The sequence below is a fragment of the Pezoporus wallicus genome, unplaced genomic scaffold, assembly GCF_028554395.1.
Source record: "Pezoporus wallicus isolate ANWC-B61680 ecotype Strahan unplaced genomic scaffold, APGP_CSIRO_Pwel_v1 contig_5416, whole genome shotgun sequence".
Lineage (NCBI taxonomy): Eukaryota > Metazoa > Chordata > Aves > Psittaciformes > Psittacidae > Pezoporus > Pezoporus wallicus.
In genome coordinates, this window is record NW_026642898.1 from 829,777 (window position 1) to 842,945 (window position 13,169).

Below are 13,169 nucleotides of genomic sequence, written 5' to 3' on the forward strand. Positions count from 1 at the left end.
GCCTTCCTTGCTCCTGCCTGTGTTGTTTCTCCCTGCCTGCACTGTTCTTCCTGCCTTCCCTGCTCTTGTGCTGCTGCTCCTGCTGCCTGCTCTGTTGCTCCCTGCCTGCACTGTGCCTGCCTGTGCTGCTCCTGCCAGGCCGGGCAGTCTCCAGGGTCAGCCACACATCCCAGAGCTGGGATCCCGCTGGCAAACCCTGCTCCTGGTTGCGGCTGCACTGGGCTTCACCTGCGGCTGGAAAGCCAGTGCCCGCCCCACAAAGTCACTTCCATCCCTTGCAGTATTCTCTTTTCCATCTGCCAGAGCAGGCCGAGCTCCTTGTGAAGTGCTGGGAACTTCGGACAAAACAGGTGCCATGGGGACAGATCCTGAAATAAACCTGTCTGAGCGTTCGGGGCATGCTGGAAAAGCCTGTGTCCCAGTGCTGGGAAGTCACCCTCCAGCGCTCCCACTGCACTCGTATCTCTGCACCCTGGTCAGGGATGCTCAGGAAAGCTCTCTGGATTTAGGGTTCAGCCTGGCTTAGCCTCCTCTTCTGGTTAAAGGAAGTGTAAATTCTGACTTTTAAACTTCCAGAGAAAGCCATTCTTTAACTTAGTTTTAAAATGTCAGATTGGAGGTGGTTTTGATAAACTTACTGGAGAGAGCCACTGAAATGGTTTTAAATGTGAGCTTATGCACATGTATGTATTCATACACACACAGAGATAAGGTGCATAAATGTACACACCTCGTCTGCACTGTACATGTACAACCTGTGTACACGGCGTTAACAAAATCCACCCCATGCCTGGGCTGCAGCTGGCTTTGAAAGCCTGGAGCAAAGTCCTGGGAGCAAACCTGGCTCCTCAGAAAGCCCGATGGTGCAGTTCCCTCCGTGTGGAAGTGCTCATCTGCTCTAAGTGTCTGGTAACTGCGAGCTGCTGTCATTTTAATACCAGTCTGTACTTAATCTTATTTGTGCTGCCGTGCAAATGCAGGTTTACAAGTTTTCTCCTTTTGTCAATCCTGTGAACACCATATGTGTCAACTAGGGAATGTTACTGCTTAAAGAGGAGAGACTTGATGCTCTACAACATCCCCGGTTGGTGGGGTAGAATTCCTCCTTGACCCCTTTCTTTCCAACCGCCATGGTGGGAATGCCAGCATCAAAAAACAAAGGCAAAGCCACTATGGCCACATTTTACACTAACCTGGTTTTTGGGGGTGGGTAACTCTTTAAGTAACGGAATGACAGAATAACTGTGCTGGAAAGACAGCTGTCATTTGCAGATGTTAGATTAAAACCAAATTTCTTCTGTAATTCATTGCCACTTCTAATTAGAGGAATTCCCTAGATGCAGGGGATTTATATTATTCCCTTTGTCCAGTTATTGAATGACTGTCACAGTCACCCAAGAGCAGTTGCAGAAGAATAATGGAGGGTATTTATTTATGTGATAAGCCCCTGTACAGATGGAAAAAATCCATAGCTTACATATTGATAATTGCTGCTGGCTTCTGTCTGGGGCTTGGGCTGGGGGTTGGGGTTGGTTTTGTTGTGGAAGGGGAAGGAGTTTGCTTGGAAACACTAAGATGTGTTTAAACATCAGTATTTCCTGGGTTCGGCATGGCAGAGCCTGTTACACGTATGCAATTCCAGGCACCTATCGCTGTCATAAAGCATCTCTCTAACCTCGTACAGCCTTTGTGTGAGGAGCTGTGTGCCAGCACGGGGCCTGGGGGGGTTCCTCTGGACGTGAGGCTGCAGGAGCAGGGTTCAGCACCTTGAGGTGCTTGTGCCTGTCCTGGCCCTGCCCCTCAGGGTGGTGGTTTCCACAATGCGGTCGTACCAGTTTATGGCAGAATAACGCACTGCTCATGGAGTGGGACCCGGGTTTTGGCACGCTGCTCCTGTGCGTGACTGTGGGAGTTGCTCCCGTGCTTTGCACTAACCTCAGCCTCACACGCGTTGTGTCTGCTTGGGTGCACAGGTGCCATTCTTTGGTCCTCTCTTCGACGGAGCCATCGTGACCGCGAAGCTGCTGCCGAGCCTCATCTGTGCCACGTGCATCAACGCCAGCAGGGCTGTCAAATCCCTCATCCCGCTCTACCAGAGCTTGTATCCTTTGCTCCGGGGGCCGGGCTCCTTGGCAGGGCGCGTACTTGCGCGCTGTTCTGCAGAGAGGTAAGCTGGGATGACAGCCTTCCATTGGAGTTCACTGGGAAAGGTCTTCATAAGATCATAACGTGACAGGAGTGTTCTCCAGCAGCTTCAGTCTGATGTTGGCAGGCTCGGGCTTAACGCTGACCCTTTGAGCTGTAAGTAACAGCAATACTCAGTTTTCTTTCTCACTAACAGAAGTTTCCTACCATGTGTATTGGGTTGTACATAGAGCTTGGTCCTGTTCTTATCTTACTCAAAGAGGTGGTCCAAAAGTCTTCACTTGGGCTTGTTCCGTTAGTAAAATGGGTGGGATTTAGCCTCAGATACGGATGTTTCCATTCCCAAATTCCAGTTTCATTCCAGCCACATCTGTATTGGGGCATTTTCAGAACCTCTCTTCGCTCAGGTGCTGGAAGGTAACTCTCAGGTGTGCTGCTCTGCTGCGGGGCTGGGAGCAGACTTACTCTTGTGTTCTGTACTGACAACATTGCTGCTGGGTTTCACCTATGCTGGGATTTTCTTATGATGCCATAATTATGCCAGAAACATTTTATAGCTTGTTTTGTGATCATCTCTCTTATCTTGGGACCAGCACTCGCTGCACTGCATTTGCTTTGGGGAGCTGTTGATCTGAGTATTTCTATAACGATGTGACACTGAGAAAGAGTTTGTAAATGAAACGTTTTGGAGAGAACACTGATCAGTGTGAGGCATTTTTAAACACAAATATCCACAAAATACTGTTCTGTTTATTTAAAGGCTAAATTCTCTCCAGTGCACTCTGCAGAAGCGGGCAGCAACGAGAAGCAGCACTGTGGTTAAATGAGTTTGTATGGTATGAACGTGGCTGTGACCTGCTTTAAAGCGAAGATGGGGTTGTTGCCTGTGCAGTTGGCTCTGAGCAGATACGAACCTTGCTGAGTTTTCCGGGGTGGTTTTGGGAGAGAGCTCTAGGTAATTACCGAAGTGCTTCTGTGCAGAACTGAGCTTCACCCCTCCGCTCCTATAGCCCACGTATAACAATAGCTCTAAAGCAGTAAAGTTAACGTGAGTAACAGAGACCCTGCTGCTATCCCAGCACCTCACCCCGGCTGGAGTCCTCCAATTCCCACTCCTGCTCTTCCTTTTGACTTTCAGCATCCTGCCGTGCTCCTGCTTCCCAGCCGGGCCTCTCTGGGTCCTCCTTGTCCCCAGGGGAACATGAGCAGCAGGAACATGATAGCACATGCCCCTTCCCAGCATATGTGTGAGGGCTTGCTGGAGCAGCATCTGTCCCCGGATTCTTTTCTTCCTTTCTTGTGCCTGTTTTCGCATCAACGGTATCTGCAGTGAATCAACTGCCACTTGTCTGTTTGATAGATGAAAGTGGATTGAAAACCCTCTGATGCTGGGCAGAGAGAACGTGGTGGGATGTTCCTGTCAGGATGATGCTGCAGAGGGAGAAAAAGCTTTCCGTAACTGCTGCTATAGGTAACACCTTTAGCTATACTGAAATCCTTAGTGAGCCACAAGCTGGGCTGTAGGTGTATACAGGTGGTGTATGGACCTGTCCCATGCAGTAATGGGGTTTTGTAGCTCCGGCAGGGTGCACACACAGGAAATGGCTCTGCTGACTGCTACTGGAACAGGAGGATTTGAACAGTAAGTGAAGGACTCTAGTAACTGTCAGACTGAGAGATGTTACTTTCATGATGATGAAATAATCCTGCTATTTTCATGAGAGATGCTATTATCTGGAGATGAAAACAACTCAAAAGGTGAAATAATACAAAAATTTCCAATGGGAGGGAGAAACAGAAGTCAGTAATCCTGGCAAAGTGAGGGGTGAGGGTTGGCAGTGCATCGGCCATGACACTGTGGTTCAGGTGATGCCGAACAGCTTGTGTAGAGCAGAGCTGAGGAGGGGTCTGCCAGTGGTGTTCCTCACATGGGCCATGTTAGAAGTCAGCACCCATAGAATAAGGGTTAGTAACTGAAAACGTTCTGGATTCCAGCATGGTCAGAAATGGACTGGACGCTCCATCCGACATCAGTGGTTCCATGGTGATGGGCTCCTGTTGTTGGAGCAGCGGCCGGTGCAGAGCATCTGTGGGGACCTGACACCCCGCCCCCCCCCAGGCTGAGCCCCAACCCTGATCCCAGGCTGTGGGGGGTCAGGAAGGAGTCAGGCTGTGCCCATGGGGAGCAGTGCCCATGGGATGCGGTGCCCATAAGGTGCCGTGCCCATGTGAAGCAGTGCCGATGGGATACAATGCCCATGGGATGCAGTGCCCATGGGGAGTAGTGCCCATGGGATGTGGTGCCGATGGGGAGCGGTGTCCATGGGATGCAGTGCCCATGTGAAGTGCCCATGGAGTGCAGTGCCAATGGGAAGTGATGCCCATGGGATGCAATGCCAATGGGTAGCAGCGCCCATAGAATACAGTGCCTGTAGGTAATGGTGCCCATGGGATGCAGTGCTGATGGGGAACGGTGCACATGGGGTGCAGTGCCCATGGGGAGCAGTGCCCATGGGATGCAGTGTCCATGGGATGCTGTGCTGATGGGGAGCAGTGCCCATGGGATGCTGTGTTGATGGGGAGCAGTGCCCATGGGATGCAGTGTCTATGGGATGCTGTGCCGATGGTGAGCAGTGCCTGTGGGATGTAGTGTCTGTGGGATGCTGTGCCAATGGGGAGCAGTGCCGATGGAATGCAGTGTCTGTGGGATACAGTGCCCATGGGGAGCGGTGCCCATGGGATGCAGTGTCTGTGGGACACTGTGCCGATGGGGAGCGGTGCCCATGGGATGCAGTGTCTGTGGGACACTGTGCCGATGGGGAGCGGTGCCCATGGGATGCAGTGTCTGCGGGACGCTGTGCCGATGGGGAGCGGTGCCCATGGGATGCAGTGTCTGCGGGACGCTGTGCCGATGGGGAGCGGTGCCCATGGGATGCAGTGTCTGTGGGATGCTGTGCCGATGGGGAGCGGTGCCCATGGGATGCAGTGTCCATGGGACACGGTGCCAGTGGGTAGCGGTGCCCACGGCGTCGCGTGCCGCAACCAGGCAGCCCCTCGCCAGCAGTGACAGCTGAAGTCACTTGTTGAAGTCTGTAACTCCGGCTCCAGCTGCACTTGTCAGGGGCTGTAAGGGAAGTGTAATCAGCCACGGAGAGTCATTTGCATCTCAATTAGGAAGGAGTCAGGAGGAAGCGGTGGGGTCTGTTGCTGGAAGGTTGTGGAAGAAATCTCATCAGGCACAAAAGGCCCCTGAGTCCCCGTGCTCCAGCCAGGGGAGGACAAAATCTGAGCCTGGTTTCCATGGGGACCAGGCCCGCAGAGCCTCGCGCTGCACCGTCATCGCTTGGTCATCATGACACAAATTCCTCTGTCGTACCCAGATACATTTCTCAGTTGGAAATCCGTTTGGAAATGAGGCAGGTAACTCTGGCAGACCTCAGCGCATGTTTCTGTGTTTATGGAACTGCTGCTGTTTAGGGAATTCATTAGGGCGAGAGAAACTCCTCACAAAGTAATTAACCAGACTTAAACTTGAGCTTAAAGCCACTGTCTCTTTGTACACACCACATGGCAAAACCCGGGGCCGGTATCACAGAGCTCAGTTGTCCCTTGCACGGCTGGAGCCCGGTCCCGGCTGTCGTGGGCAGGGTTTGCGTGGCCGTGGTGGTCAGACACGAGTGTGTGCTCAAACCCATGGTGTCCAGGAGCACTGAGCCCCTCTGCTGAGTGCTCTCCCCACCCTTCAGGAGCTGTTGAGCGTGGGCTGATGGTGCCTCAGCAGCCCCAGCAGCCCCCAGCAGCTCCTCAGGCAGGAGGTTTGTTTTAACCGTGGCTGTGTATTTACAGAAATCTTGAACAACGAGGTGGCTTAAATTATGTCAAACCAAGGAAGAATAATATTTATACTTCATAAATAATAACCTTTAAAATTCCTAAAATTATGGTATAAAAATGTGTATGTTTATGGCAGTTTTGGGGGGATCATTTAAGCCCCCTTTCTATGTGCTGGAGAAAGGAAGGAACAACAAATCTCACAGAGAAATAATGACTAAATCAGAAATGAAGTTGCTCTGAATCAAGGCTGGCTAAAGCAGCAGTGGCTGATGGCCAGGGTTTAAGAGCACCACGATTCCCAGAGCAGGATGAAACCCAGCACGTTGGTAGTCTGGTGCGAGTTGTAGCTGGGGTGAGCAGGACACCCGAAGCAGGGGCCTCTTCTGGTTCCAGTAATAGTGAGTATTCCAAAGCATGGGGGCAATGCTGACACAGAACTGCCCCTTTGTGCTCCCTTCCAGCTGATACCAAACCAGTTGTGTGCTGCTGGAAAGGGGGCTTGAACACTGGCACATTATGGAGCCCCAGTTGCTCTGAGCTGCACCTCTCTGGGGGCTGGTCTTGGCTGCAAAGACAAATACTGGGGGAGAGAATGGGGTCTCTATTGAGGTCTTTATTCTGGGTCTGATGCACAGCTGCTGTTCCAGCTGACAGTTCCTAAGCTCAGGTGCTCCAGACACAGGAACGTAGCTGAGTCTGCAGTTACCAGGAGCTTTGCTTGGGCCAGGATTCGGTGTCTGTCTCCAAAAAGACTTTGTGCTCTGGGGATAGCGATGACTGAGCAAAAAGCTCCCCTTGGAGTGCACAGGGCATTGCAACTTTGGCTGTCTGGAATCCAGACTGTCTTTCAAATGGAGCGGTTTCCGTGCTCCTTGACTTCCATTGTTCTTGTTCAGAGATCTGTATGTTGTCTCAGGTTTACTCAGGAAATTCCATAACCGGGATGCTGCTGCTTTCCCATCTGACCTGTTTCGCAGTAACAACAAAGTGAGCATCCCCGATTCCTACATCTTTTATCAGCTTTTTTTCCTTTTCTTAAAACCCTGGTAGTGCAAACTGCTCTTCAGAGGCAGGGCAGGCGTTGTTGGAGGACTGCGCCAGGGCAGGTTTAGTTTGAAAACCCTCCAAGTGTGAGGAGGAGCGGTGCTTTCTGAGCCTTTTCCTTGCTTTGTGCCTGGAGAGGAAAGAGCAGAGCTTGGGACGTGCCCATAGTAGTGAAGAGGGAGCTTGGGTGAATGGCTGTCATGGTCTGTGAGGTTGGGGAAGCGGCCCCACGTACTGCAGGTCTCTGTGTCCACGTTCCCGCTCTTCCACTGGGACAAGCTATTTTTAGCTGTAGGATTGGTTTTGTTGTTTGCGGTACCTTACCCCTGGTTTTCCCTCCACCACTGCAAACACCTGCTGGACTTGGTGCTCCCCATGGCACTCCTCACTGAGTGAATTTAGAGAAGCAGGGGCATTCTCTGACACACCTGAGATGCTCCCCCAGCTCTTGTGAGCAGCCTGGCAGAGGGTGGGAGATGCCCCTGCGAGCACTGGTTCCTTCCCTGGGGCCTGTGTTGAACTCTCACAGTCTCTGGATTATTTTCTTAGCAATTTAAGCTACACGGCTCTCCCTGTGGATGAGTAAATAGGGAGTTAGTTCCTGTTGGGGCTTATTGAGAACTAACATGCTTATTATGAAATCACCTTTTTAAGCAATCTCAGGATAAATTGGTTTGTTCCTATGCTAAAAAGGGGGGGTTGTCCTTATCCTGCCTGCTGGTTCCTGTGTGTTTGTGATGCTCTTCTGCAGTTCCTGGATTCGAGTGCAGCACCGTTCTCTGCAGGGGAAGGTGGTAGCTGGTGAGTGAGCCCCTGCGGGCTCCTGGCTGGCTCTAGGAGCTCCATCAGCTGCTGGCTTTGCCCTCAGAACTGCCCATTTCAGGTGTCCCTGCAAGCGTTACCCCAACAGACCTCTCATATAAGCTGTGCTGCTTCTGCCTTTAGCATTAACTTAAACAGAACTATAGAAGGGCTGACCTAAATATTCAGAGTCTGGTAGAGGAATGCAATTGCCACTGTGGCAGGTTGTGGTGTTCCCAGAGTTGTTTGTGTATTAGTTGTTCACTCAAAGAGAAAACCTGGAGGTAAAAGAGTTCAGTTGCTTTTGAATCGACTGTGGGTGTTCATAGTACTTGCTGCAAAGTAATGCCCCGTGCACTAGACACTGACAGTGTCCACGCATTGGAACAAGCAAAAAGGACACACTGAGGATGCGCATAGTTTGAGTAGTGTGTGAGCGCTGGATGTCACCATTTTCCTGCTTACAACTTGCAGTCCTGTTTGTGGGCCAGAGGAAATCACAGCTCTTCCTCTGGAGGAGTGAACTGGTACCTGAATAACTCTGGATATGGTCTGGCTGCTTAGCGACACCAGGCACAGGGTTCATCGGAGAAAATCAAACCACCATAGCAGGAAAAGGCATGTGTAAATGTCATTCATTACATTGCATGCAGGTGTTGACACATCTCACAGGTTCTCATGTCTGCGGTCATGGAGATTAAGCAAAGAACATAAACTTTGATATTTTATTTTTGTAATTCATTCCCTTTAAACCAGTTTCTGATTCACTGAATGCAGAGCGGCTGATCTGCTCACCCGCTTCACCAGCGACGGAAGAAGAAAGATCTGTGCTGTGACGGACTTTGCTGTGTGACCCGAGTGGCCATCACATATTCTGTAGGTGCATGTCATGTCAGGTGCCTGAAAAGACATTGTGTGAACCTCTCCAAACGTGTGCTCCTGAGCTTGCTTCTGGGGCTCTGCCTCTGCTCTGGTGAAAAAGGTGTGTGTGACTGTGCCATGGAAATGAAGCAGAAAGCCTGGTCCCCTCTTTAGAGAAGGCTTCCCAATTTGTCCCTTGGCTTTACCCAAGGAAGTCGTGCCCCCAGGCTCTATAATGCTGTCAGAAATTACTATGAGATTCTAAAGCACGTGTCACAGGAGCTGTGACAATTTATGTGACATGGCATCTGACCGTTCCCTGCGCAGCGCTGCGCTCTGGCTGGGGGGGTCTGTGTCTGTCTGCGGGGAGCAGCGGGTTCCTCTCCAGCAGCCACTGTAACCAGCCCTCACAGAGGGTCTGGGTCTGGGAGCAGCGTGTGGGGCTCTGCGGGCTGAGCACAGGCAGCAGCACTGCCCCTCACGGGGCAGCATCCCGCCGGCACGGTCGATGGCCGCGCGCTTCCCTCCTCACAGCGAGCACCTTCTGCGGGCGGCGATCGATGCCTCTAATCTGCTCCAGCCTGTACCAAGTCATGCGAGGAGAAGCTTTTAGGTGGCATTACACGGCGCTGTGGAGGCGGCTCTTCAGCTGTTATTCATAGTGCTCTTCATGGACTGGCAGAGAAATCCACTTCATCCTGCTTGTGAATGTACCCAGAGTATGTCAGGCTTCAGAGCTTGCATTTCACACGCTGCTGCGTGATGCTGGGACATGGTGGCTTTGAATTTCTGTAGTTTCATGCGTGCATCTGTTCATATGTGTACATGCTGTGTGCATGTTGCTGTGAACCAGCAGCATCACCGCTTCCCTGCAGGCTCAGGAGGCAGCGCCAGGTTTGCATGTTCACACTGCAGTTCATTTTTCTGCTGTAACAAGGGGCAGGAATTGTTGTTCTTTTCCATGGCTGGAAGCTGTAGAGATTACTGAGGGCTGCTGAAGAAGTCCCAAGCTAGTTCTGTAGCAGTGTGAACCTGCCGCCCCTCCCGATGGTGATCTCTGCAGCAACTGTGCTCCACAGTGAGGGTAAATGCACCCCAGCAGCTGTACGGGCTTTTATTTGCTAAGTAATGTAATGGGCACTTCCATTGGTTGAGTGACATCGTGAATGTAATGGGGTTTAAATGAAAAGTGAATTCACTGTGTGCTGTGTGTCAGAAACAGGGAAACAAACAAATCCCAAGAAACTCCACTTTGGATTTGTTAGATGATGTGTATGTGCACTAATTGGAACAAGGTTCCTGCATACACAGCCATGCCTCTTCTGCCCTTCCCAGAGTCTGGAAAGTCACGATCTTGCTGAAAAAGGCACAAAGCGCATAAAGTATAAGCAGTGGCTCTGATTGAGACACTTGGCTTCTTTATTCCATTTCTTCATCAGTGATATTTCATTTGTTCATGAATAGTTTAGCAGGAGACTGGGGGGGGGTAATTTAAGTGCTGCTTTGAACTGGGCCCTAGCTCTGAATCCAGCGGGAGTGGTGTGGAAGTGCTCCTGCACCACGGCTGCTCTGAGGGCTGCTGGGAGAAACGTTCCTCCAGCTTCAGTCTGCAGCAGCAGAGCGCAGTTGTTCGTATGCTCACAAGCAAAACGCAGTGGGTTTCTCTGCCAGGCTGACCAGCACCACAGCCACGGTGCAGAGGGAAATGTGTGCATCCTGAGGCCCATCGCTGGGGGTGTTCATGGGGTGCCCGACGGGGCGCTTACAGCACCCTGGCACTGGGTGTGTTTTTACATCAGCTGGGCCCTCAGCTGCTCTGGGGGCACTGCTCATGGTACCTACCCTGTGGTCAAGCCGAGGGTGACCGCAGTGCATACCCAGTACACAGTGTGGTGTACGGGGTTGTTTACAGCTAACCGGTGAACATACTTCTTGTGGTAAGGTGTGAACTCACGCTCCAGCTCTCTTCTGGTAAGATACACAGAGCTCCAAATGGCTATCGAGGGACGGTTTACGTTTTCTGTTGTACTGGACAAAGAACCACGAACTTAGGTTTAATGAGGGCTCTCCTTTGAGCTTGACAGAAGCAAAACTGATACAGGCGGTTGCTACCAAGTACTTCATTCAATCTCATGGGGTATTTTGGTGGTTTGGGTTGGATTTTGGTGTTTGCTTTTGTCTGTTTTCACTCACACACCAGGCAAATTAAAGGGGTTTGTGTTCTTTGTCTTTTCGAAGTTTTGCTGTTCCACCCCTAATGGCTCGGAACGGATTTGTGTACAGAAAACCTGCTTTATTTTGGAAACGTGCTTCTGAACGCTCACTTGCGCTTTGGGTTTCCTGGGCTCAGGGAACCCCAGCGCGGTGTGGTTGGGAAAGGAGCTTAAAGCTCACCCAGTCCCAACCCCTGCCGCGGGCAGGGCCCCCTTCCCCTGGAGCAGCTTGCTCCGAGCCCCTGTGTCCCTCCCGGCCTCTGTTGGTTCCGCTCGGCGCTCGCCGCGCTCGGGTGCAGAAGCGCCGCAGAACCGGGGGCCGGGGCTCGCTGCGCGGCCGCTGCTTCCGCTGCACAGGGACAAAGCGCGGGGCCCGCGGTGCCGAGCAGCAGCCCCGGTGCCGGCCGTCCCTGGGCGCTGGCTTTGTGCTCCCCGCGCCTCATTACCATGCTGGCGGCCGGGCGGGCCGGGCTCACCAGCTGTCCCTGCTGCTCCCGCCGTGGCCGGCGTGGCCGGAGCGCCGCGGCCCAGCGCCGCAGACGGCCCTTTCCGCTGGGGATGCCCACGTGGCCGCCGGCACTGCATAAAGTAGCAGGGCCCTCGCATGGCATATGGTGTCTGGATTCATACAAGATGCAAAACTATTCTGCCCTAATGCACAATGACTCATAGCATTGCTAATTTTTCCAACAAAAGCCCACTTCCACACCCACACTTTTAACCCCTCAGGCTAAAGAGCCTCTTCTTTAGTTTCAAAGCCTTGGAAATGCAAGGCGGTGGCTTCGGGATCAATATATGAAACCCTATATTTATTTAAAGCATATGCAAGTTCTGACGCTTGTTTTAAATTTCAGTAAAGCCCGGTTTTCAGGTCCCTGTTCTACCACATGGCCAGGTTTTTTGTTCCGAAGCAGGTTCCTTGCCAAATGTTGGCAATCGTTAATTTTTCCGTAGTTAACGTTTTACAAAAAGGAGACAGCATAGAAAATAGAATTTTTTTTTAATGTAAGAGTGAATCAAAGAATGTAGCGAGTGGATGTGCGGTGCTCATGTGTTACAGCACGAATTACCGAGCCACTTACTGAAGCGGCTTGCGGTATCCGGCTCTTCCCTCTGCGCTGCCTCTTCGGGGAGAAAAATAATTCGCTTTCCAACTAGAGGGAGCTGCTGGTGCCGCTGCGGCTGGCTCCTACCCCCCAGCCCGGCTCCTTTGTGCGCAGCGGGCAGCGCTCGTTCCTCCGTCCTGACAAACCAAGGGGAATCACCCCGAGTCGTTCACATGAAAAGGCCGCGTCTTCATTGTGGCGGGGCGATGGTGGCGTTAAACCGCGGAACGCGGGGGGCTGCGCGCAGCCGGCACCGGGGCTGCGCGGGGGGGACCGCGCAGCTCCTGAGGAGCGCTCGGCGCAGAGCGAGGGGCTGGGGCTGCCGCCGCGGGACGGCACAAGGAGCACCGGGGAGGTGGGAGCCGAGGGGAGCGGGAGCGGCCCCGCGGGGCACAGGAACAGAGGGAGCTGCCTGCTCCCCAGCCCCTCGCTCCGGTCAGCGCGTGGGGCTCCTGCGGGATGGGCTCCAGAGAGCTGCTGGCCTCGGGAAGCCTTCGCTAGGGGTTGGTGTGAGAGCGCTGGTGGGGCTGCTGACTCCGCTGTGGGGTCTCCACCATGGCCAGACGCTGGGGCTGGCCGCGGTAGCAGCCGTGTCCATCCAGTGAGGCAGTTCCTGTGCCCCAGACCCTGCTTCTGCCCCTCCAGGGTTGGTGGGAAGGTGCAGAAGCTGGAGGTGCACATCGCCCAGCGACCATCAGCACCAGTGTGTAATCACCAGGACCGGTTCACAGCGGGTTTCAAACTCCTCTGCTTTGTCCTTTAAAGAAAACCTGAGCTCAGTGCGCGTTTTCCATGAACCACACACGCTGCAGTCTCTTCCTTCAAAAGTTAAGAAATCGTTTTCTAAACAGGAGAAATGGGTTTAGGTTTAGCTCTGGGTTTTCTTAAACTAAACTCTCTAGTAAAACTGAGCTGAATTAAGCGTTGACTGCGCTGTGAGATCCCGTCACCTCCTGACATCCCACCAACCTGACTGGTTCTGTGTCTCTCATACCCTGCTGTAATGGGTAGCACCATAATCCTACATCATTCTTTAAGGAGGAAAGGTTTTCCCTCCACGCACACTTGAAACACTTCTCAAGCCATCCTGTCACTGGAGACTTTTTTATTGGGTTGGGGACATAGATGTGGAGACAGCAAGAGAGAGGAGCAGGAGGAAGCCCTG

General features: G+C 52.5%; 1 protein-coding gene across 5 annotated transcripts in view; it reads left to right on the forward strand.

The window, feature by feature from the left end:
• Window positions 1-13,169, forward strand: part of RALGAPA2 (Ral GTPase activating protein catalytic subunit alpha 2) — a 115,845-nt gene that overhangs the window by 76,536 nt on the left and 26,140 nt on the right. For all 5 annotated transcript variants that reach the window (XM_057433119.1, XM_057433120.1, XM_057433118.1 and 2 more), the window contains one exon: window positions 1,974-2,101. In XM_057433119.1, coding sequence (XP_057289102.1) covers window positions 1,974-2,101 — 128 coding nt within the window. The remainder of the gene's footprint in view (window positions 1-1,973; window positions 2,102-13,169) is intronic.